The 22,288-nt window shown below is 36.8% G+C and overlaps 5 protein-coding genes and 1 long non-coding RNA gene across 12 annotated transcripts; 4 read left to right on the top strand and 2 right to left on the bottom strand.

Moving 5' to 3' along the window:
• Window positions 1-368: 368 nt before the first annotated feature.
• On the top strand, window positions 369-2,170 carry LOC8284230 (cytochrome P450 77A1). The gene has a single exon (XM_002518467.4). It carries the CDS (start codon window positions 407-409, stop codon window positions 1,922-1,924), a length of 1,518 nt encoding a protein of 505 aa, XP_002518513.1. The 5' UTR covers window positions 369-406; the 3' UTR covers window positions 1,925-2,170.
• Window positions 2,171-3,833: 1,663 nt separating this feature from the next.
• LOC8284231 (RNA pseudouridine synthase 6, chloroplastic) lies at window positions 3,834-8,245 on the top strand. Of its 3 annotated transcripts, none has more exons than XM_048374041.1 (9): window positions 3,834-4,278; window positions 4,839-4,967; window positions 5,085-5,339; window positions 5,409-5,490; window positions 5,685-5,800; window positions 5,882-5,936; window positions 6,491-6,602; window positions 7,034-7,203; window positions 7,534-8,245. In XM_048374041.1, the coding sequence occupies exons 1-9, from the start codon at window positions 4,031-4,033 to the stop codon at window positions 7,804-7,806; spliced, it is 1,440 nt and encodes a 479-aa protein (XP_048229998.1). In that variant the 5' UTR covers window positions 3,834-4,030; the 3' UTR covers window positions 7,807-8,245. The 3 variants fall into 3 exon arrangements, with proteins under 3 accessions (XP_048229998.1, XP_015574301.1, XP_025012986.1); XM_015718815.3 differs by having other exon boundaries at window positions 3,835-4,251; XM_025157218.2 differs by lacking the exon at window positions 3,834-4,278 and adding an exon at window positions 4,292-4,495.
• A 184-nt stretch (window positions 8,246-8,429) lies between these two features.
• Window positions 8,430-12,603, top strand: LOC8284232 (RNA pseudouridine synthase 6, chloroplastic). Of its 2 annotated transcripts, XM_002518469.4 has the most exons (9): window positions 8,441-8,898; window positions 9,645-9,773; window positions 9,905-10,159; window positions 10,237-10,318; window positions 10,537-10,652; window positions 10,740-10,794; window positions 11,031-11,142; window positions 11,356-11,525; window positions 11,920-12,603. In XM_002518469.4, the coding sequence occupies exons 1-9, from the start codon at window positions 8,672-8,674 to the stop codon at window positions 12,202-12,204; spliced, it is 1,431 nt and encodes a 476-aa protein (XP_002518515.1). In that variant the 5' UTR covers window positions 8,441-8,671; the 3' UTR covers window positions 12,205-12,603. The 2 variants fall into 2 exon arrangements, with proteins under 2 accessions (XP_048229999.1, XP_002518515.1); XM_048374042.1 differs by lacking the exon at window positions 9,645-9,773 and having other exon boundaries at window positions 8,430-8,898.
• Window positions 12,604-13,434: 831 nt separating this feature from the next.
• On the bottom strand, window positions 13,435-18,123 carry LOC8284233 (beta-glucosidase 47). Of its 4 annotated transcripts, none has more exons than XM_015718824.3 (13): window positions 17,797-18,123; window positions 16,957-16,990; window positions 16,792-16,858; window positions 16,625-16,683; window positions 15,795-15,870; window positions 15,627-15,701; window positions 15,352-15,439; window positions 15,008-15,260; window positions 14,732-14,847; window positions 14,357-14,612; window positions 14,173-14,275; window positions 13,964-14,072; window positions 13,435-13,839 (listed from the first exon to the last, which is right to left on the bottom strand). In XM_015718824.3, exons 5-13 carry the CDS (start codon window positions 15,862-15,864, stop codon window positions 13,650-13,652), a joined length of 1,260 nt encoding a protein of 419 aa, XP_015574310.2. In that variant the 5' UTR covers window positions 15,865-15,870; window positions 16,625-16,683; window positions 16,792-16,858; window positions 16,957-16,990; window positions 17,797-18,123; the 3' UTR covers window positions 13,435-13,649. The 4 variants fall into 4 exon arrangements, with proteins under 4 accessions (XP_015574310.2, XP_048230228.1, XP_015574309.2 ...); XM_048374271.1 differs by lacking the exon at window positions 17,797-18,123 and adding an exon at window positions 17,160-17,790; XM_015718823.3 differs by lacking the exon at window positions 17,797-18,123 and adding an exon at window positions 17,207-17,790.
• A 247-nt stretch (window positions 18,124-18,370) lies between these two features.
• LOC125370108 lies at window positions 18,371-19,391 on the top strand. The gene is made up of 2 exons (XR_007215924.1): window positions 18,371-18,833; window positions 18,931-19,391. It is a non-coding gene; the product is annotated as an uncharacterized LOC125370108 (long non-coding RNA).
• On the bottom strand, window positions 19,109-22,201 carry LOC8284234 (glucose-6-phosphate/phosphate translocator 2, chloroplastic). Its single transcript, XM_002518471.4, has 5 exons — window positions 21,371-22,201; window positions 21,041-21,266; window positions 20,671-20,893; window positions 19,852-20,065; window positions 19,109-19,485 (listed from the first exon to the last, which is right to left on the bottom strand). The coding sequence occupies exons 1-5, from the start codon at window positions 21,893-21,895 to the stop codon at window positions 19,474-19,476; spliced, it is 1,200 nt and encodes a 399-aa protein (XP_002518517.1). The 5' UTR covers window positions 21,896-22,201; the 3' UTR covers window positions 19,109-19,473.
• Between the last annotated feature and the right edge of the window lie 87 nt (window positions 22,202-22,288).

The following is a 22,288-nucleotide window of genomic DNA, read 5'->3' as shown; positions in this document are numbered from 1 at the left end:
ATATTAGTAATTTAATATTAAATTATAACAGAAATTTTTTTATTTAAATTTGGTGTATATTCCACCTATATAGAAAACTGATAAATATTATTTATCAGTTTTAAATAATAATATATATAAATTAATTATTTAATATTAAAATATAAAACAGTCCTGTATAAGTTTAATTTCTATTAGACGTGCTATATAACAATCGATGTGCATTAGAAATGTATAATTCATATATTCAAAAAGATTTTGAATATTTATTATACACACTTTAAAATTGTAGCATTTATATAGTTTCACATTTCTATGGGCGGTGGGGCCGTAGCTCATTCAATTACTCACCTTCATCCTCCTCTGTATATAACCAACCCCGCAAATATATCATAGTTTCATAGACCTTTCCAATCTCTCCTCAATTATGGAGTTAATAGATCTTTTCATCACCAGTTTATCCTTTATTTTTCTCGGCCTGTGGTGGCGACGCTGTTTCTGTTCCGGCAAGTCCAAGAACTTGCCGCCCGGACCGCCAGGGTGGCCGCTAGTAGGCAACTTGTTCCAGGTTATCCTCCAGCGCCGTCACTTCATATTTGTGATTCGTGATTTACGTAAGAAATATGGTCCAATCTTCACCATGCAAATGGGCCAACGCACTCTTGTTATAGTCACTAGCCCAGAGCTTATCCATGAAGCCCTAGTTCAAAGAGGTCCAGTCTTCGCCAGCCGGCCACCAGACTCGCCGATCCGGTCGGTGTTCAGTGTTGGAAAGTGTGCAGTCAATTCAGCTGAATACGGTCCTCTCTGGCGAACGCTTCGCCGAAATTTTGTCACGGAGTTGATGAATCCAGTAAGGATAAAGCAGTGCAGTTGGATAAGAGAATGGGCTATGGAGAATCACATGAAGAGGTTACAAAATGAGGCGTTTGAAAATGGGTGTGTAGATGTAATGGAGCTGTGCAGATTCACCGTTTGCAGCATTTTGGTTTGCATATGTTTTGGAGCTAGAATACCTGAGGATTGGATCAAAGACATTGACAGTGTAACAAAGGATGTTATGCTTATAACCTCACCCCAACTCCCTGATTTCTTGCCAATTTTCACTCCATTGTTTAGGAGGCAAATGAAAAGAGCAAAAGAGCTAAGGAAGAGACAAATGGAATGCTTAAGTCCTCTTATAAGGAACAGAAGAGCTTACGTAGAGAAAGGCGAAAACCCTGGCTCATCGATGGTTAGTGCAGTTGGTGCAGCCTATGTTGATTCTCTTTTTGGGCTCGAGGCACCAGGGCGTGGTCGTTTAGGAGAAGAAGAACTTGTTACACTCTGCTCAGAGCTTTTTGTTGCTGGTATTGATACTAGTACAAGTGTTCTTCAATGGGTTTTTCTTGAATTAGTACTAAATCAAGATATTCAGGAAAAGCTGTACGAGGAAATTGTTGATGGTGTTGGCAAAAATGGGGCAATCACTGAAGATACTGTAGAGAAAATGCCTTATCTTAACGCTGTGGTTAAGGAAACTTTACGAGTGCATTCTCCGGCGCACTTCACGTTGGCACACGCTGCGACGGAGGAGACTGAGCTTGGCGGGTACAAGATTCCGACTAATGTGAATGTAGAGTTCTACATTGAGTGGATGACTGAGGATCCGCAAATGTGGAAAGATCCTGGTGTGTTCCGACCGGAAAGATTCTTGGAAGGCGATGGAGTTGACGTTGACCTGACCGGCACTAAGGGTACGGTGAAGATGCTGCCGTTTGGGGCTGGGAGGAGGACTTGTCCGGGGCTAGCTCTTGGTTTGTTGCATGTAAACTTGATGCTAGCTAGAATGGTCCAAGCTTTCAAGTGGGTGCCAACACCAAATGGACCACCCGACCCGACTGAGACATTTGCCTTCACAGTTGTAATGAAGAATCCTCTCAAAGCAGTCGTATTGCCAAGGTGAAAAGAAATAAATAAAAAAGGAGGGTTCTTTTTGTATTTTCTGTGTGAAATTTTTTTACTTGCAATAAATACAACTTGTTTTAATTAGTTGAAAGATCTTAACTATGGCAGGCCCTCAAAGAAAAAAAAAAGAAAAAGGAATCCTGTCCAGATTTTTATATTATTTTGCAGGTATTATTTGCCTACTTGTAAAATATATTTTCACCCATATACGATCCAATTAAATGCAATTGACTTAATATCCTCATTGATGTTTTAATAAATAAATTGTTAACTAAGAAATATCGTAATTTATTAATAATGAATGCTTATTTTTATATATAATCTCTTGATATTATTTATATTTCTCTTTTATTTTTGTAAAGTCATTGGTCTACTTTCTTTAAAAAATAATTATACAAATAATATAAATAAATAAATAAAAGAAATTAGTGGAAATAAAAGAATGTTAAAGAAGTGAGTGATAACATAAAAATAAATTAACAAAGATTTAAAGTTTTCAAAATAAATAGATTATAAAGATGGAAGATTCAAAAAATTATTGTTTTTCATATAAATTAAAATTAGTTATAAAATATGACATTTATTTCTTTTATCAAATGAAAATAAAAAAAAAATAAACAAAGAGAGTTACTGTCGAAATTTTTGGATTGGCACAGACCACCTGCGATTCTGCAGCGGACATAAATTTTCTGTCATGGGTCATTAAGAAGGGACAATAATTGACAACCATATTAAAAAGTGTTAATATGATCGATTAATAAACTATGATAAAAAATCATTTAATAACAAATTATTAATTCAGTGGTTAAAATTAAAAAAATCCAATTTCCTATACTCCATTAGGAGTCCATTTTTGTGGCTTACACAGAACATCAGTTTTCTTTTGTTTCTTTTCTCCCTTTCTTCATCCTTGAAGTACAACACATTGGCTTCAGACATCAAGCCATGAATGTTTTAACTTAATTAGTACGTAGGCAAAGCTGCTTTACAAAACAACATCAACTTTTTGTGTCATCATATTTCAACAATCAGTCACCTTCCTAATAATTATTGCATTCCTAATCATGTATGAAAGTTACCGAGCATGGCCCTTTTTGGCACCATTTGAGACTTTACAGTTCAATTAATTGTACGATAAAGACAAGTTAAAACTGTCACTTTACAAGTTTAATACCTTTCCCTTTTCTGTTCTAAAGAAAATGATGATTTTCATATGCAGAATGTAAAGACATTATAATAAATTTAAAATTGTATATAAAACTGGGAACGCTCTGAGTTTAAAAAAGCACAAGTGCGAAGTCTATAAGTATTGTTGACGGGGTGGAGCCATAAGGACACCACAAGGAAATTCAGCCTATTGAGGTGGATATTTATGAGGCAGAGACTGTCACAGATATTATGACTGCCCTTATTAATGCTCGCAAGTAACGTCAGGCTACCCCTTTTTAAGTCTTCACCTGATTTTGTTGCTGGAAAGCCTTAAATCATCAATTCTGATACGAATTTTGCTACAATGCCACCGAAAGTTGATAGGACATGGATCAGCTATTAATAAAAGAGACAATGAGTAAGAGATTTTCATTTTGAATTCTTTTTTTATTAGAAAGTATTTATTTTTATAATAAATATAAAAAATAATTATTTCGTAATTTGTAATATATACGGTCTATGTACAAATAAATTAATTACAAGTAGCAAGAAAAAAGTCCTAAGAAAGTAAATTAACCATTAAGATTAGCAAGTTATGATCAGGTATTTATCAAGCAGTCGAGTGATTAGATCCCGACGTCAAAGTTTCTTATAATGTGAAAAATGTAAGCTGTGCTCGTTGTAGAGATCCTAATGATTTAAATATAGAGTTAATAAATTTATAAAATAATATATTAAGTTAGATTTTAAGAACAATCTAGAGATCGGTTAATCGAACGGGAAACCCAGCCCTTTCGGTAGCAATTGGGCTGCATAGAGAGTTGATATTTGTTAATTTTGAGCTAATCGGGCTGGATAGACCCGATTCCAATAAAACCAGCCCTTTCGGTAGCAAACTTTTGACGTTTATCGTACCCAACAATCTAAACTCGGTGCCTGGGCTGAGTGAGTGGAGATGAGTTCTCTGACGCTAGCTTCAATCTTCACCTGTGTCTGCCAGAGTTATGGCGCGCCAGTTTCTCGCCTGCGCACTTTAACGCCAACCCATTCTTATTTTCTCAATAAGCACCACGCTGACAGTGCTTGGTTTTATTCGAGTTCACATAAGAGAACGTTTTGCTCTCAATACTCCAAACCAGAAGTCGTTTTCACAACTGTCACTTCCTGTGTCAATGGGTATTTCGAATTTCAATGCCTATTAAGATATGTATTTTGCAGCTGTTTTTGGTTATTTTAATTGACTTTGAACACGGTGTTTTACAATGTTAATATTTTTGTATCACTCAAACTTTATATTTAAGTTTTGAATATTTACTTTTCTTATGGTTTTATTTGGTTGTTGGAAGAGTTCAGTTTTCAGAATGCAAATGTTTTTAGAGCTTGACATCCATTACTGTTCTTTATTTAGGCCTTTGATAAGGTAGTAGTTATATTCATCAGCTATGGTGCTGCTTAGTTGAAGATTTTTTTTTTTCCTTCTTGTTGGTCAATCTTAATTAGTATTTGAAGACAGAATGAGTATGTGGTGATGGAAAGACACATTATTCCAAACTCACAGATTATTTTCCTAGTTTAGGAAGTACGGGATATTGAATAATGAAAGATGACTCCAGCCACAGAATTATAAATTTGTTTCGATGCCTCAATATATTTGAGCTAGTCGTTCTCTTTCTTCAATGCGAAATTTATTAGTTGTTTCATCAACAAATTTTATTTTTTCATCTCCTCTGGTTTTCAAATATTGAGAGTTAGTCTTTTATCAGCTATTCAGGCTATGATCGCTTGCTTCCATGCCCCTCACAAAATAGACCGCCAAGAGTTGAGCACTTGGTTGTTTTAGAGGAAGGGCCTGTACTTGACTATATATGCAAAGCTCTGGATCTTCCTCCTCTGTAAGTATTCTTTTCTTTCCCTTTAATTGGGTTGACTGATGCTTTGGCACATACAATTATATAAATATGGTTATTAATCAGGACGGAGTGATGCATAGAATATTTTATTCTTTGAAGGTTTGTTGCGGACCTTATCCATTTTGGAGCTGTACATTATGCCCTTGTATGCCCACAGCCACCTCCGACAGCAACTCCAGAGCAGATTAGGTTATTTGAAGAATTTACAGCCCCGTCAGTTCTGAAGAAGAGAGCTTCCATCAAAGGGAAAACGGTACGAGAAGCACAAAAAACTTTTCGAGTTTCTAGCGTTCACCAGTTTCTTGAAGTTGGAACATATTTGCGGGTTTATGTGCACCCAAGGCGCTTCCCAAGGTAGAACATAGAATATGCAGGTTTACTAACATTTTCCCTCAGTAGGTCTGATACTTGAATCTGGTTCAGGTGCTATGAAATTGATTGGAAATCAAGAATTATAGCTGTGACTGAATCTTATGTTGTTCTGGACAAACCTGCTGGTACATCAGTATGTAATTGATCTATTATTTTCTTAATTATTTTGATTTCATTTTTTAATTGATCTAAGCCACTATCTAGACCTGCTAAAGTAAACTAAAGCAATAACTTTATCAAACAGCTGTTGGGGGCAAAACATAATGACCCCTGGTGTCATGTTTCACAGTATTACTTTCAGAATTCATAAATTTCTTCTTCACTCAGGTAGGAGGAACTACAAACAATATAGAAGAAACTTGCGCTACCTTTGCCACTCGTGCCTTGGGATTAACTATTCCATTGAAGACTACCCATCAGATTGACAATTGTACAGAGGGCTGGTATGGAGTCTTTAGAGTTTTGTTATTATTGTTTCAATTGTCTTTTCATAGTCTTAAATATAGCTTTTACTTCATTTGCAGTGTTGTGTTAGCTAGGACTAATGAGTACTGTCCAGTTTTCCATGGAAAAATCAGAGTAAGTTGACGATGCTTGGTCTTGTTGTACATTTGAACTAGTTAGTCCGACTTGTAAGGATGCTGCACTCCAGCAGTATAGGACCTTCGATTTGGACAAGGAAGGATATTTTGAGCTTGAATGTAACATGGAAGACAATAAATACATTTTGAAGGTCTATATATATATATATATATATATATATTAGTGGGCTGAAAAAGGGTTTTATAGCTGTTATATCTTTGGATGGTGCTTTCTTAAAGACTATTCTAAGGGGATTATCTTAAGTGTAACTAGATAAGATGGGAACAACCAAATTTTTCCTATTGGTTGGGTAGTTGTGTTGGCTGAAATGAAGCTACCTAGAGATAGTTCTTGACTAAATTTCTTTCTGACTTGAAGATTGATAGTAGAATTGCGTGGAACATTGCTGAGGGTACACTTTTTCATATTGTAAACAAGCCATTTTATTCATGAAAATCTGATACAACTTAACCTGCATTCATGTATTGTATAATTTTAAGTTCATCTCAAGGCCCTGAAATCTGATTTTTCTCCTATTTAAATTTCTTCAGGAGAACAAGGTGAAGAAGCTTTATCTTGCTCTTGCCGCATGTCCTGTACCAGTGGGAGTAATTACACATTACATGCGTCCTGGTAATATTCCTCCAAGACTTGTTTCAGAAGGTATAATCTCTATCAAGTATTTCATTGATTATAGAAATGCAGTCAGTTGTGTTAGCTATTAAAGTGGGGGCGTCGTGCAATATTAACAATTTTATTTCAGGATTGTCTTAAAGTTAAATTTCTTGGTAGAAGCTACAATGTGCTTTTGGAGATGTTAACATATCGAAATGAACTCCTTTTTATTGCCTAAGTCCTTACTATTTGTAAGCTTTTCTTAACGATTTGTATGATGGTGTATGCTACTTGATGGAAATTAGCGGAGCTCCTTAACTTCAAATTCCACAGCTTCTGCCAGTTCTCATTTATGAATCTTATTAGCTCATTATCATTCTTATTACATGCCTAAGATGGTGCAACTGTTTTTTTTTCAGGAAAGAAGTCTTTCTGCCAATTTTTTTAGTTGTACAAACTCAAATCGTTACTGTATGCAGAATTTATAGAAGGATGGTACTTGTGTCAACTTGAGGTCTTGGAATGCAGAAAGGTCCCTTGGCCAGATACTGTAACTGAAGAGAAATATTCTGTTGAAGATTGCGGGTGGCCGTCAAAAGATTTTGCTTATGAGTGTAAGATCAATCTTTTGACTGGCCGAACACATCAGGTGATTCAACCATCCTTTTCCCTCTTTTCTTAGCTTGGTTTGAGCTTATTCTCTTCTTGATTATTAATTTTGAATGTTAGCCATCGTAATTTTCCTTTTTGGATTCCCAAATTGGAATGTAAATGATTAGCAGCATACCCTCAAATCCTGCATCTTTAATTGTCATGGGATGGTGGAAAACTGCTCCTTTTAATCTTTTAATACTAATTATTTTGGTAGTCTTGAGTTTCATTATCCATATTTTCTGTTCAAAATGAGAAATGAGAAGCATTATAAAGGAAAATTTAACATCTAGTTTGATATCATAACCAGTTGTATCGTGTGATGCAGATTCGAGCTCAATTAGCTGCCTGTGGCGCACCATTGGTGGGCGACTCAATGTACATGCCAGCTGCAATTGCAGAAATGGCAAATCCTGGAGTTAACCCATTTGGCAAACACAAAAAACAGTATACTGGTGAGAATGATGAATCAATGGGTGTTGCTGAGTGGGTTGAACGACATGGAAAGGAACCAAGTATTGCTATTGGTCTTCAGGCCTGTGAAATTTCATGGGGTGACAGCAAGCACATTTACAAGGCTGGACCTCCCTGGTGGAGATGAATTGCTTAGAATAAGCATTGGAGATTTGTGATGTATTACCAAGTTGAGTATTCTTTCTACAGCAGAAGCTTCAGGTGCATCAATCACGAAATTCATGTGTTCAAAACGTTTCTGAATTTCTGTAGCTGTTGATTTAACTCATTTCGAAAGTGACTGTTCTCCCCTGCACCGTTAATAAAAAGATTTGTGCAGGCAGGATGCAGTTCAATGGACAAGAAATTGAGCAGCTTGTCATATGTTGTAAAAGCAAGCTGAGGAAAATACAATTTTGAAGAGAAGATAGTAACTTTTTAGTGCTGCATGATTAGATAGAGCTTCTAGGAACAGTTTTCATGAATTGTAGAATGTATAACTAGGAGCAGCTACTATCTTTGTCAATACAGCATACCTTATATTGTTTTATGTTCTATGTATTCTGTACATAACTTTGGGATGACAAGATGCACAGTATAGTTTGATGAGAACAAGTGGAAAGTAAAATCCTAGTTTATGGGAATTAGATTACTTCCACATCTTGGATTTGGGTATCTTATGGTCAGCTAACCAAATTTCCCATCTTGGAGTTTTCTTCAGCTTTCATTTCTTTTAAGTGTCGGACGCATCTCCGCACCACTGAGTCAAGCCTACTCGTTGCCTGCTCAGGCCCAATTACCGTTTATATGCATATGCTACATATAATGGGCTTGATATTATTCTCGCTCGAACTGGGCCTGGCCCGTCATATGAATGGGTCATAACCCATCTAAAGTTTTTCCATTTTTTCACTGAACTGAAACCCAACTGATTCAGCATCGAAATTCTATACTCGTAACGCTAACCATCACACCGTTTGTACCAAAGCCTCAGTGCTTGAGTGGAGCGAAAGATGAGTTCATTGAGTTTAGCTTCAATCTTTGCCGGTGGCTACCGGAGTTTTGTTACGCCAGTCACCGTCTTGCGCACTTTAGCATCAACACATGCTTATTCTTTCCATAGGCACCATCCCAAGAATGCTTTAGCTCGGTTTTCTTTGAATTCACATGAGAGAAAGTTTTGCTGTGAATCCTCAAAACCAGAAGTTGCTTACACAACTAATACTTCTTGTGTTAATGGGTACTTCAAATTTCATCTTCGCCTTTCTTATCTTTTACGGGTTGTTTAATACTTTGTTTTTCTTTTTTTCTTTTCCAAAGCTTATTATAGTGTTTTGGACTTTATATCTGTTCATGAGTACTAATTACAAATTTTTCCTTTAGGTGTATGTAATTTGTTAGTTTTATCTGCTTTAAATAAGGTTTATTGAACTGCTTTAGTTTTCACTGGTTGAAAGACTCAAACTTGGTAATCCAGTGAAATATTCACATCAAATCACAAATTATACCACTGAAAATATGATTTGTGCTTTTCATGGTTGTTGGGAGAGTTCATCAGGACAGGCATTCGTGCTTGGAAGTGCAATACTAAATCTAATGTTTTCTATACTTGCGTTTGCTGGTGGAACTGTGGCGTCAAATGGTTCTAAAAGCTTGAAATCCCACTACTTCTATTTATTTAGGCTCTTGATAAGGTAGTAGTTATGTTCCTTAGCGAAGTAGCTGCTTAGTTGAAGAAGGTGGCTTATGATTGGTGGTCAATTGAATAATGGTTGTGGACAAAATGAGTGGTTGGTGACCCATAGACACATTGTTCAAGATCACAAAAATGTTCCTGACTTTGGAAATTGGTATCTTAAGTTAATGAAATACCTCTAGCTGAACTATACAAAATTGTCCTAATGCCTTTGTATATTTTATCTTGAATTCTTGACAGTCACTTGTTTCTTCTTCTTCTTCTTCTTGCTAAAATTTAGTTTTATTCAGCAACTCAGACTATGATCGCTTGCTTCCATGTCCCTCGTACAATAGACCACCAAGAATTGAACACTTAGTTGTCTTAGAGGAAGGGCCTGTACTAGATTATATCTGCAAAGCTCTAGATCTTCCTCCTCTGTAAGCATTCTTTTCTTCTCCTTTACTTTGTCTGTTGAAGGTGGACGGTATGAAACACACAATTACAAGAATATGATCCACTCTTTGTTAATCAGGATCGAATGATGCATAGAAAATTTCATTCTTTGAAGGTTTGTTGCAGACCTCATCGATTTTGGAGCTGTACATTATGCCCTTGTGTGCCCACGGCCACCAACAACAGCAACTCCGGAACAGATTAGGTTATTTGAAAAGTTTACAGCTCCATCAGTTCTGAAGAAGAGATCTTCCATCAAAGGGAAAACTGTACGAGAAGCACAAAAAACCTTTCGGATTACTCATGTTGACCAGTATCTTGAAGCTGGAACATATTTGCGTGTTCATGTACACCCAAAACGCTTCCCAAGGTAGACATAAAATTAGGTGGAGGCTTACAATCATTTTTCATTAGCATGGTACTTCCTGACATTTGAGTTTCTTTCAGGTGCTATGACATTGACTGGAAATCAAGAATTATAGCTGTGACCGACTGTTATGTTGTTTTGGACAAACCTGCTGGTACATCAGTATGTGATTGATCCATTATTTTCTTAATTTTGTTATGTGGCTTAGGCATAGATTTAATTCTCTGTCGTTGCCAGCATCAACTTTATTTAATATAAGCTACTATCTAAATCTGCAAAAGTAAACTAAGGCCTTAACTTTATTAGCCAGCTGATGGTATTTAGTCATGGTATTATTTAATTAATTACTTAGAGAATCCATGAATTCTGACTTCACTCAGGTAGGAGGAACTGCAGATAATATTGAAGAAAGTTGTGCAACCTTTGCCACTCGTGCCCTGGGATTAACAACCCCATTGAAGACTACCCATCAGATTGACAATTGCACAGAGGGTTGGTATGGAGTCTTTATAGGATTTTGTTATTATTCTTTCAGTTGTCTTTTCAGACTGATACTAAACTGTGGCCTTTACTTCATTTGCAGTGTTGTGTTAGCTAGGAGTAAGGAGTACTGCTCAGTTTTCCATGGGAAAATCAGAGTAAGCTGATCATGCTTTGTCTTTATGTACGTTTGATATAGTTCGCTCTGTTTGTAAAGAGGCCATCCAGCAGGATAGTACCTCAGATTTTGTTCTCATGAGGCCACTCCTTTAGATAGTAAAAAAGATATTTATTATTATGATAATTTGATACAGGTTAACCTGAGTTCAAATATTATGAGATGTTAAGTTCATCTCAAGACCCTCAACTCTTTTCCTTTATTTTTCATCATCAGGAGAAAAAGGTGAAGAAGCTTTATCTTGCTCTTGCTGCATCTCCTGTGCCTGTGGGAGTAATTAAAAACTACATGCGCCCTGTTAATATTGCTCCAAGACTTCTTTCAGAAGGTAATAATCTCGATCAATTATTTTATTGATCAGATCAGTCTGGACCTTTAGAGAGTGTGGTAGGTGTTGAAGTAGGGAATTGGATTCTCTCGGCAGTTTTCGTACAGAATTGTCTTGATGTGATTTTATTTGGTGGATGCTACCATGTGCTTGTCATTAACTTTTTGCCTATCTGTTTTGTTGTATAAACTAAAAAACTATTACTGGATGCAGAATTTGTCAACGGATGGCACTTGTGTCAACTTGAGGTCTTGGAATGCAGAAAGGTTCCTTGGCCAGATGCTGCAATTGAGGAGAAATATTCGGTTGAAGATTGTGGATGGCCCTCAAAAGATTTTGCTTACGAGTGTAAGATCAACCTTTTGACTGGCCGAACGCATCAGGTTATTCAGCCATCCTTCCTTTCTTTTTTCTTCCTTCTCCTTTTTCTTGCTTGGCTAATTTTGAGCTGTTTTCTTTACGGTCATTAGTTTTGAGTCTCATGTTTGCAAATCATGGTTTTTTCATGTTGGCTTCTTGTTCTGAACTCTTAAGGTTAGCACGCCTCTGATCTTGCTTCTTTTAATTGTCATAGGGTAGTGAACGCTCAGAAAAAAACTGAAGTCTTGTTGGGTTACTGATACAAATATGTTCCTTTAATACTAATTAATGGTTGTTGCCTTGTTGGCTTCTATATATACTCTTGTTTCATAATCAAATAGGAACATTCAGGAGAATCCTTAACTTATGGTTTGATATCATAAATTTGACAATAACCAGTTGTATCATATGGTGCAGATTCGAGCTCAACTGGCTGCCAGTGGTGCACCATTAGTGGGTGACTCGATGTATATGCCAGCTGCAGTTGCAGAAATGGCAAATCCTGGACTTAACCCATTTGGAAAACATAGAAAACAGTACACTAACGAGAGTGATGAGTCAATGGCTGTTGCCGAGTGGGTTGCACAACACGGGAAGGAGCCAAAAGTTGCTATTGGTCTTCAGGCCTGTGAAATTTCATGGGATGAGGGCAAGCACATTTACAAGGCTGGATCTCCCTGGTGGAGATGCAGAATTGCTTAGAATAAGGATTTTTGGATAATTGCAATGCATCACCAAGTTGAAATTTTTTTTTTTTCTTTTTATCCCGTATAGCAGAAGCATCAGGTCCATCAGTCAGGTAATTCGTGTTCAAAAGGTTCTGAATTTCTGTAGGTTCTGATTTAACTCATCTCCAAAGTGATTCTTTTGCTATGCACATTGATAAAAAAAGAAAGAGAAGAAGATATGATGTGCAGGAATGGATTCAATTCAAAGGAGAAGAAATTGAGTGGCTTGTGACATATATTGTAAAAGCCAGCTGAGGCAAATGTAATTTTGAATTGTATTAGTTAGACATCCATTTGTAAAACTCTGCTAGTCAAATATGCCATCTATGGCAGCATTTATAACAACTAAGGAGCTAACTTCTCGAGCGATTAACTTGGTTCTGTTCATCTCATTAATTTCCAGTCTACTGGCAGCCATAATTTTTAGTGTTAAAGGGGCAGGGAATTCTTTAATTGGGAGCCCACACTTCTTGCCCGGATCTTAACTCCACATGAAGTAGAGAACGGAAGCCTTTACTTCCAAGAATAAGAGCTAGGGGTGAATTGGTTAATAACAAGCCTATAAAATAGAAGCCCCTCTTTCACCAATGCGCCAAGAGAATTTATTTTGTTTGGCTTAATAATTTCTGTGCTATTAGCAGTTCAGACCAGTGAAACTCTTATGTCTAATGGGCATCAAGATCTTATCTCTTAATAAAGATAACACAAAAAACTACCATTTGATTATCATGATTATTCAATTCCAATTATATTCTGGGCCCAAGGTTGAGTACTTAATAATTCATATAAGTGACCTACCACGACCAGATATCGGTGCTATTGGTCCACTGCAATCTCTCCATTGCTTCCCTCAATTATTTTGCCTGCAACAGGAATGTTGTAGACAGAAAAAAAGAGAAATGTCTAGGTTTCTGCTTGATCAAAATCTCGTTTCAGCCTTTAGCACTACTTATAAACGTCTAAAGCTTAATATTTTGAACCAAAGTCTTCTAATTCGATACTTGAGAGAGTTCTTTTCAGCCTTTAAAAAGATTCCAGCAGTTCCTTATGCATACGATCTGTTTTTGCCCCAAACAACTGTTGCGTTTTCCATGCATATGATCGCATTCCCTACAGTTTCAGCATCCAAACAAAGTTGAAGATATCGGGGGTAGGAATTTACAATGAATACGGATATGGAGGTATCTTGAAAAGCAAAGGAATATAGTGCCAAGAAACGAAGAAGCAAAATCTTTATAGATTGATATCATATTATTTGTTAAATTATCATACTGACTGGTCCTCTCCACAACTTTTCAGCAAACAGTGATATATTGCTTTGGAATAAACTATGTACAATTCACTTGCATTTGAACATAATTTTAGAATGCCTATTTGCATAACACTTCAGGAGACAAAATATGACATTGAGGGTTATGCTCAGATGCAGCTATTGTTAGCCCTATGGGTGGATATATAGTCCTTGTACCAAGTTGCTGATAGTTTTTGGGTTCTCTTGAGAGTGGAAAAATCGACATGGTAAAGCCCAAACCTTACTGTATATCCATCTCTCCACTCAAAGTTGTCAAGCAATGACCAGGCAAAGTACCCTCGTATATCTGCTCCTTTCCTGACCACATTCGATATAAGCAATTACTGCGCGCCTCAAGATAATATTTTAAGGAATTCGTGGAACAATAAAAGAAAAAAAAAGAAGTAGAGTAAGAGGCTTAGGTGGCAAGTTATGATTCTACCTCACTGCCGTTTCGAGAGACTCCAAGTAGCTGCTCAGATACTCCACTCTCTTGACATCATTGAGTAAAAAATTCATGCTGGTACTATGATTTTCCTTCTCACCAAATCCTACACCAGACAGCGCAGTTATCACCAAGCTTTAAGGATCGAAACACACAAAGAAAAAAGCATGTGTGTTGTGGTAACATATGGCAAGTTCTGCACTTACCATTTTCTGTGATGAACATTGGTATGTTGTTGTATCTTTCTTTTATGTATGTCACTATATTTTCCATTCCTTTTGGATAAATGTATAGCCAGTCAATTGAGGTCTACATGAGTACAAAGCTTAAGTTATTCATAGAAGAAGGAGAAGGAAAATTGTGGGATGAAGATAAGCTGAGGTTACATACAGGTTCGCCAATGAAGAAACCGTCCTTTTCTGCAGTCCGCAAAGCAAAACCTTCTGCTTTTGTTATTCCTGGACCTTGGTTGCAGACAGAAAATATGCAGTCCTTTATGTAAAAACTACTATAATGATTTATGCCGATGAAGTCCAGTGCACTCTTCAGCTTCTCCAGTTCATGGTTTGAAAATGCAGGCAAATCAACTCCTAAAATTTCATGCATTTCTGAAGGATATTTTCCTAGTATAATTGGGTCTAGGAACCTGATGTAGATGTTTGAATAGTGTCAAAGGTAGGATTCACTTGTTTTTAGGAGTTTTACAACCCTCTAGGACTTTAAATGTCATTCTTTCACAGGAATATGAAGGATAGAGATGCTTACCAGTACAAATAGAAAGCTTGAGCTCTCTCAACTGCTAATTTGTCTTCTAAAGAATTGCTGATGGGTTCATACCATATGGCATTCATAACAATTCCTATGCAGCCACCTTGTTCTTTCTGAATATTTGTGCAGTGTCATATTCTAAATAATGTCATATAAAGTTGGGTTCTGTAGATATTGTTATCCTTTATAACACATTAGTGAGTTTCAGTATGCAGAAAGAGAAATCATTCAATCATTCTGGATAAAAGGGAGTCGCAGCTATTTCTGACGTACCTGGTATTTAGTTCTGTAAACATCAACAGCAGCTGCATGTGATAGGATCATGTTATGGGCTGCGATAAAAGGTTCTCTGTCTGAATCTCCACTGCTACAGTTCCCAAATGAGCCGGAGCAATGAGCTGGTGGAAAAATCCCTGATCTATAACCACGAATTACTGCAACATTGGGCTCATTGAAGGTGGTCCAGTATTTAACTCTGTTGCCAAAGGATCTGAAACATACGTCTGCATAATATTTGAAGTCTTCCCTGAGAAGTAAGATTCACATCAATGAAACCCGAGAAGCGGATGCCTAATAATACTGCACAAATACAGCCAGAGTAAGAGAGCACTACTTACAGCACTTCAGGACTTAGCCAAGATCCATATCTATCCGCGAGTTCCTGAGGAATGTCAAAGTGGGTCAACGAAACAAAAGGTTGAATCCCTGAAACCAGAACAAAGAATGTTACGGAGAAAACATGATGGGATCAATCATTACAGGGGGATGAGAGCTACTGATAGAAACAATAATTCTAATAATATGTGTCTCATTTCTATGCTTACTTTTACACTCTTGATAATTCCAGGCTATTCTAGGTGTTTTGATTACTTAATATGAACACTGTATTGACCTTTACGAAGAAGGGCATCGATAAACTTGTTATAATGATGGATTCCAGCCTGGTTTATATGTCCAAATCTCCCCTCTGGTTTCAAGACAAGATTGATAATTACAGATCAATTAGCATTGGTTCAATCAGACTAGTAATTCATTCTCCGATGAAGAAGTTACAACTCACTAGGTAGGACTCTTGCCCATGATATGGAGAAACGATAGCTGTTGACTCCAATATCTTCCATGAGATTCATATCTTCCTGTTTTTTCATGTCATAACGAACCCAAATTGATAAGTTCCCTTTCTACTTAAAATTAGCTAACTGTATGAGGTATTAAGGTGTCCCAGCACTTTAAAGCTAAAAAGTACCAAGGGAAAAAACCAAAAAGAACACTGGTGTGAAGAAAACTTCCACTATATGATGTCTGCATCCAATACTTTAAACTAAATTTTGACATGTTGGCCACCAGATATAAATGACCGCATGTTAAGTGCAAACAAATTGTCAAAAAGTGTAAATGCATATCTCAGGCCCATTCCATAAGTGCTAATAGTATCTCTAGATTACCCCTTCCATGTTCTCACTTTCATATTTGCTGCACTCTTCTTCTTCTCATAGATCAAATCTTATTAGAGACCTGGTTTTCAGATTAAGGCTAACAAAACATGAAAACTAGAAAATAATTTTTTTGATGTCTTTAACTTAACCGAACCTAAAAGATATTTTATGATTAAACTTCTGCAAGAACAATTGAGGAGAAGAAATCAAACTAATGCTGTGGATATCAGATTTCCAAACAAGTTCAATCACTAACGCACACCCCAAAAAGACAAACACGTATCATTTACCAGAAGAATTTAGGAATTATGTTCATATTTATAAATATATATTTATTTATATTTTCCAGATTAAATGGAATGAAAACTCAACAAACTGCTAAGCAGCTTCCTGTACTCCGAGAAACTTAAATTGAAACAAAAGAAAAAGAAGGCGAAACGTGTAAAATGAGCACCAGATATCGGTGATAATGATCCGCAGAGATGTCTCCATTGGTTCCATCTAAGATATTACCTACCAAAACCCAGCATAACTATTATTACAAGAGGAAAGAGATCGCAATAAGATGAAAATTGGAGAGGAATATAAAGCACTTGAACTGTAAACTTTAAGGCATCTAACCAGGCTCGTGAGTGAAATTGTCCCAATTGTTGAGGCCTTTGCCATCACTTAAGTAAGCTCCTTCAAACTGTAAAAGATGATGAATTTATTCATAATGGCATACAGAAAATTTTTAATGTTACTGTGCAAGTATGTGAAGAAGTAAAAGCAACTCAGGCAACAAACCTGGTAAGAAGAAGATGCAGTTCCAAAGAGAAAGCTGCTTGGAAATGGAGAAGCATTCAGAGAGATGGAATGGCATGATATCATAAAAATTGATAGCCAAACCTCAAACAGCAAGAAAATATAATAAACTAACCAAAACTCCATAGCAAAGAACAAGAAGAAAAATATTTGAGGAAAGAGATTCAAAAGCAGAAACACTGTACTTTATACAAGAAATATAAACAGGACACCAGAATCTTGATGTCTTAACCTGCTATATGCTTGTCTGCTTGCCACTAAAGCATGTAGCATTTGGTAACATACATATAACCCATGACAAGAACCAAACATCACAATCTGTTGGTTGTAGTCATGCTAAACCATCATAAAGGCAACCATTTTTTCCTAAAGAAGATCACATATCTAACTTGACATTAATATAAATAAATAAAAAATGAGTAGAAAGAAAGCGATATGGTGTTAACGGTGACAATGAGACATAGACAAGAACCAAAATAAAGGTGAGAAAGAGATAATGAAAAGAAAAGATAGGTTAATTGACAAAAGAGAAAGCTAGGTAATCAAAGTTCTAAGACAATGCAAGGCGGGTTTCATCTTCATTGCTCTTAAAACAATAAACTTCAGCATAGAAATTTCAAATTGGCTTTAGTGACAAATTGGCAAATAATTCAGACATCGCATCAATCATATTCTGTGGACTGTTTAGCAGCGATGTTTCACCAAAGCATAACATCAAATCAAGAACAATCTTTTGATGTTATAGAAGTAGAAAGTTTCCAACCAAGCTAAAGTTACAAGCTTTATAACAGCCCATTAGCTAAAAAGTGCAAAGATTAGGACCTTTCTTCTAAACTTTAGTCATAAATAGTTTTGATGATTAAAGCATGGAACTTTGCTTTTTGATGAAGCTAATAGTTCAATGTACTAGACTTCACAAATCACAAGAACTTAATGAGAGACAATCTTCCCCCCGCCCAGACACTCGGAAATGTCTGAACCCATATGTCTTGTTCTTCCCCGGAAAATGATAGTGGTCGCCGCTTCCGGTGGACGTTAAAGCAATGGGCGGCTGTCTTGTGGGCCACGGTTGATGTGTAGTGAGGCGAACTCAACGGCAGGTCGTTGCGCATCAAAAAAACGAGAAGTTTTATTTTTTTATTTCGAATGGTCTTTTATTGCAAACTAAATGTGATAAAGCCCTAAACAGTCCGCTCTTTAAAGGGTATCTGGTTTTACTGCTAACGGCTCTCTGTTGCCAAGTGCGCGTTTAAACGACAGCTCATCCGGTCGCTGATGTAAAAATGGCATGTCGCAAAAAGTGAACTGCAAAACGACGATAGTGGCTCACTGAAATGTCTTAAAATCAAAAGGGAAAAAAGAAAAAAAAAAAAAGTCTTCCTGTTAATCTTTGTCGATTCTGCCATTTTTTTAAAATTTTGTTTAGTCTATCTCCATAGTGATATTAATGGAGGATCCACAAGGAAACGTCTCTAATTGTATGAAAGATGAGGATACAGTTCCAAAGGGAACAGCTTATTAGCTAAAAGGACTCAAGATTAGCAACTTCTCCTGGAGATTCTATATTTCAACAATCCTGACGAGCAGATTACCAGTTCCATAATTTATAATCCTGGAGGCTATCATTAAACCTTTATTTTGGTGGCGTTTCCTAGTTAGAGATCAATATTGTTTATAGCATCTTCATGTACGGCAAATGATGGCCTGTCAGGAAGCAAAGTATCTGGCGTACATGTAATCAATTCATTGTTCTGCCTCGGTACATCTTTAAGTTTCAGCTTTGCCTCTCGCCTCTTGACTTACTTTCAATTAGGATTTACCATGCCACAAAAACCCATCATATGCAAGTTCATGTTCAGGTAAAATCAAACAAGAGGGAAAATTTATTGGTTCAATTGCTCATTTCTCATAATCCATATATATGACTGCTTATCTGGTTTTCTCACCTTATTGAAGGACTCTTAACTTCCTAAACAAAGGCCAAACAGAAAGAAGTATTGCTGCTTATCAGAGTTTACAACAGAGTGTTGAACTTTAATGCATGCCAAGTATTGTGCCAAGAAGCCCAGGCAAAGATGACACTGTGATTTTCTACTTATATGTATGGAAAAAGTGAAATCCCGCAAAGAGAAAATCCAAAAATCTGAAATCCGTTCTTTTATTGTAACTCTGCATCTATATGTGCTCCAGTCATTTATTTATTGATTGACAGGGCATAATACAGAGGGGAAGGAAACCGAAGCCTACTTATTTAGCCACCAGTAACTATATGATGATGTTAAGCATTATCACTCTGATCTTGACAGAAGAAACTGCCTTGTAACTCTGCGTTAGCTAAGCTACTTCCCTGTGAATTTCCAAAGGCCATCACCAGTGATTGTTTAATGAAAGGCATTGCCAAGTTTCTTTGATCAAAAGCCATCACCAATCATTCAGGCCAAACTTGTATTTTGAATCATCTAAATGTTTACATCAAAACCTTTGGAACTCTGAACTCCTTTACTGCTTTGCCTGCTCAAACATGTATCAAAATAATGTTAGACAACTTCAAACAGTCCAACCTCTTAATAATTCAAAGAACAGGAATAAGAGGAAACCGCCTCCCCCTCCAACAAATAAAGGAGCAAAGAGAAGGATATTAAATCCGACCTTTCTCCTTCTTTGTGCTGGCCCTAAGTAAGATTGAAAGGCCATTTGTCTCCACACAAACAAGTTGCATTAGAAAATGCAAACAGAAAGCAAATTTGCCCATGCATGTTAACACATTTTGGTCCCCCCCCACCCCCCCTCAAAGAGAGAAAGGAATTTTAAGAAAAAAAGAGGAAAAACTCACTCTTCTAACTGTCCGAACTTAATCTTATAGTGGTAAGAATGTACCTGTGAATACAGGAAAGTGCCAAGAATTGCAATGGCAGCTCCAAGGGCATTGACAGGTTGGACAGGGGTGTGGAAGATAATGATGGAGGAAACTATCACTGAAATCCGCTTCATTGTATTTCCTATGCTAAATGTCAATGGAGAGATCTGATCAAGAGACATGTAGGAAACTTGATTATACAAGTGGTAGAAAATACTCTGCGCTGCCACCCACCTGCATCAATTCCAAGCCACAGACATTTTGTTAATAAAATACCAAAAATGCAATAAAAGCTATTTTGGGAAAAAGAAAATCCATAGCACTAAATATTAAAACCCATCACATCAATATCGGCACTTAAACTTTTTAAAACTAAGCAGAAGAGGACATGTAAAAATAGATGACAAGGAGATTTTAAATTTTGAATGACTGATTTAAATCATTATAGAAGATCTTAAATGATATATTTCACAAACTTAGATACTCATCAGTGTCAACAACATGCAAGTGACCATCAGAGACTGAGAAACCAAGTTAGAATTAGCTCAAAACAAGGAATTTCAGTTACCATAATGATAATTTGATCATGTAATGAATCAAACTGTTGATCCCTCATTTAGGCTTAAGTTCTGGGGATAGTAGAGTGTTTATCATCCTGAGTCCTGACATCCCTTATCTATGGTGTTGAAAGTCCTTACTATCAGTTTATTTACTACTTCAAGCTCCTACATAATTCTTTAATCTTATATTCAACGTAACTATGCAATCTCCAACAGTGTGATGAAAGATGGTATAGCAAAGAGAAAACTGAAAAGTTGATGAAAGAAGTAAAGAGTTACCAAACAAAATTGGGTCCAATTTGTGCAACAGCATTCTGCCAGCCGGCAGCCCACATCTGAGGCCCCTCCATAGCGATTGCAAAAGGGGTGAGGATCAACAGAGACAACATAGATAAACAAGCATAGTAGTTCATCCCACTAACAGACTTCCCATTCATCCCCTTCTTCGAGAATATGTTTCGGAAAACAAATGCCAAATTGGATATCATAGCCCCCATAAACCCTGACCCAACAAAAAACAACGTAATCTTTAGATTTCAAACGCTGATACACTACAAAACGCTAATTCTTTTTTCATAATTACATAAAGACAGCAAAGATTTTACTGTGCATTAACAAAAAAGTCACGGCCGAAGCAAAACTTGCTTACCAGTCTTGTTAAAATTGAGCTCAGTGAGAGCTGATAAAGCACAGCCTCCAATAATTGGTAGAAGTGATAGAAAAACTGGCAAAGGGAATGTCTGACCCAAAAGAAACCTTGACACCAAAACACTAAAAGCAGGCTCACCACTCTTAATAATGTGAGTGAAAGAGACTGCAACTTTAGACATACTCACAGTAGCAGCCACATGACCAATTGTATGAGCCACTGCAACCTAGACGAATTCATAAAAAGAAAAAGAACAAAGAACTCCATTAGAACTGCATAAACCCGAATAGTATTTAATCAAAATCTGAAGAAGATTCAAGATTTACTTACAGGAAACAGAGTCTTCCAAAACTCAAAATCAGTTTTGGGTGCATCAGCAACTTTAGTAGCCCAAGAAATGAGCATCATAAGAGACCCACAAGCAAGAGAGAGAGTAGAAGTGAGCCAAGGGTAAGGAAAGGCATTCAACACTTTCTTGTTGTAAATATTGAATACAACATTCAAAGCCCACCAAGTTGCAAAATATACCCCAATCTTGATCTTTTGTGCAGCCTGCTCATCAGGAAGCTCAATGTTAATGTCCAGCGGCCGTGACCGGTCAGCCTCATAGGCATTACAGACGGTTAATGAGTCCCTGCTTTGGTTTTTCTTGGAAAATGTGAAGTTCTCGAGTGAAGAAATGTGAAGTGGCTTATCTGAAGAAAGTGAAGAGTTAAAGATTTGGTTTCTATGGGAATTATGGATAATGGGTAGCGGAGAGAATTGAGGTTTAAGAAGTGAAGTCTTTCTGGGTAGGAAATCAGATGAAATGAAAGTAGTGTGGGTGTAATTTAATGAAGAGATCATGGCGTTCATGTTTCAGTAGTAAAAAAAAGTAATAAATAAAATTGTAAAGAATAAGTTGTATGCTACTTCCAGCAAAAATGTAAAGAATGAGAGAAATATGAAGGGTTTAAGAATCAAGAACTGTGAAGATATGTGGTAAAAGAGGGAACTAATTCTTGATTCCTGGAGAAGAATGGTTTTGGAGGAGAAGGGTTTTTATACAAGGGTTGGAGACTGGAGAAAGGCAAAGCTTAAGAGAGAAGAGGCCGGGATTGACCAGCTGGATTTGCCGTCGTGACCCAAGGAGGCACAGTTGTCATATTTTGACAAAGCACTCGAATATCCTCTTCTTAGATACACTTGTAGTTGCAGCTTGTACTGGTAAAGTAAAGTGTGGTAACTGCCACTAAGAGCCAGCCACCA

The sequence above is a fragment of the Ricinus communis genome, chromosome 5, assembly GCF_019578655.1.
Source record: "Ricinus communis isolate WT05 ecotype wild-type chromosome 5, ASM1957865v1, whole genome shotgun sequence".
In the NCBI taxonomy this organism is placed as follows: domain Eukaryota; kingdom Viridiplantae; phylum Streptophyta; class Magnoliopsida; order Malpighiales; family Euphorbiaceae; genus Ricinus; species Ricinus communis.
The sequence above is the reverse complement of the archived record's forward strand: the minus strand, read 5'-3'. Positions and strand labels throughout refer to the sequence as shown.

What these genes read in the sequence shown, in the direction of transcription:
- LOC8284230 (XM_002518467.4), top strand. Translation starts at nt 407, where the DNA reads ATGGAGTTAATAGATCTTTTCATCACCAGTTTATCCTTTATTTTTCTC.
- LOC8284231 (XM_048374041.1), top strand. Translation starts at nt 4,031, where the DNA reads ATGAGTTCTCTGACGCTAGCTTCAATCTTCACCTGTGTCTGCCAGAGT. An exon ending in CACCCAAGGCGCTTCCCAAG is followed by an intron (nt 5,340 to 5,408) that starts GTAGAACATAGA and finishes AATCTGGTTCAG; the next exon opens with GTGCTATGAAATTGATTGGA. An exon ending in TTTTCCATGGAAAAATCAGA is followed by an intron (nt 5,937 to 6,490) that starts GTAAGTTGACGA and finishes AAATTTCTTCAG; the next exon opens with GAGAACAAGGTGAAGAAGCT.
- LOC8284232 (XM_002518469.4), top strand. Translation starts at nt 8,672, where the DNA reads ATGAGTTCATTGAGTTTAGCTTCAATCTTTGCCGGTGGCTACCGGAGT. An exon ending in AATACTTCTTGTGTTAATGG is followed by an intron (nt 8,899 to 9,644) that starts GTACTTCAAATT and finishes AGTTTTATTCAG; the next exon opens with CAACTCAGACTATGATCGCT. An exon ending in TCCAAGACTTCTTTCAGAAG is followed by an intron (nt 11,143 to 11,355) that starts GTAATAATCTCG and finishes TACTGGATGCAG; the next exon opens with AATTTGTCAACGGATGGCAC.
- LOC8284233 (XM_002518470.4), bottom strand. Translation starts at nt 17,100, where the DNA reads ATGGAGTTTTGGTTAGTTTATTATATTTTCTTGCTGTTTGAGGTTTGG. An exon ending in CTGCATCTTCTTCTTACCAG is followed by an intron (nt 16,859 to 16,956) that starts GTTTGTTGCCTG and finishes CATCTTTTACAG; the next exon opens with TTTGAAGGAGCTTACTTAAG. An exon ending in TGGCTAAGTCCTGAAGTGCT is followed by an intron (nt 15,261 to 15,351) that starts GTAAGTAGTGCT and finishes CTTACTTCTCAG; the next exon opens with GGAAGACTTCAAATATTATG.
- LOC8284234 (XM_002518471.4), bottom strand. Translation starts at nt 21,895, where the DNA reads ATGAACGCCATGATCTCTTCATTAAATTACACCCACACTACTTTCATT. An exon ending in TTTGGAAGACTCTGTTTCCT is followed by an intron (nt 21,267 to 21,370) that starts GTAAGTAAATCT and finishes GAATTCGTCTAG; the next exon opens with GTTGCAGTGGCTCATACAAT. An exon ending in ATTGGACCCAATTTTGTTTG is followed by an intron (nt 20,066 to 20,670) that starts GTAACTCTTTAC and finishes GAATTGATGCAG; the next exon opens with GTGGGTGGCAGCGCAGAGTA.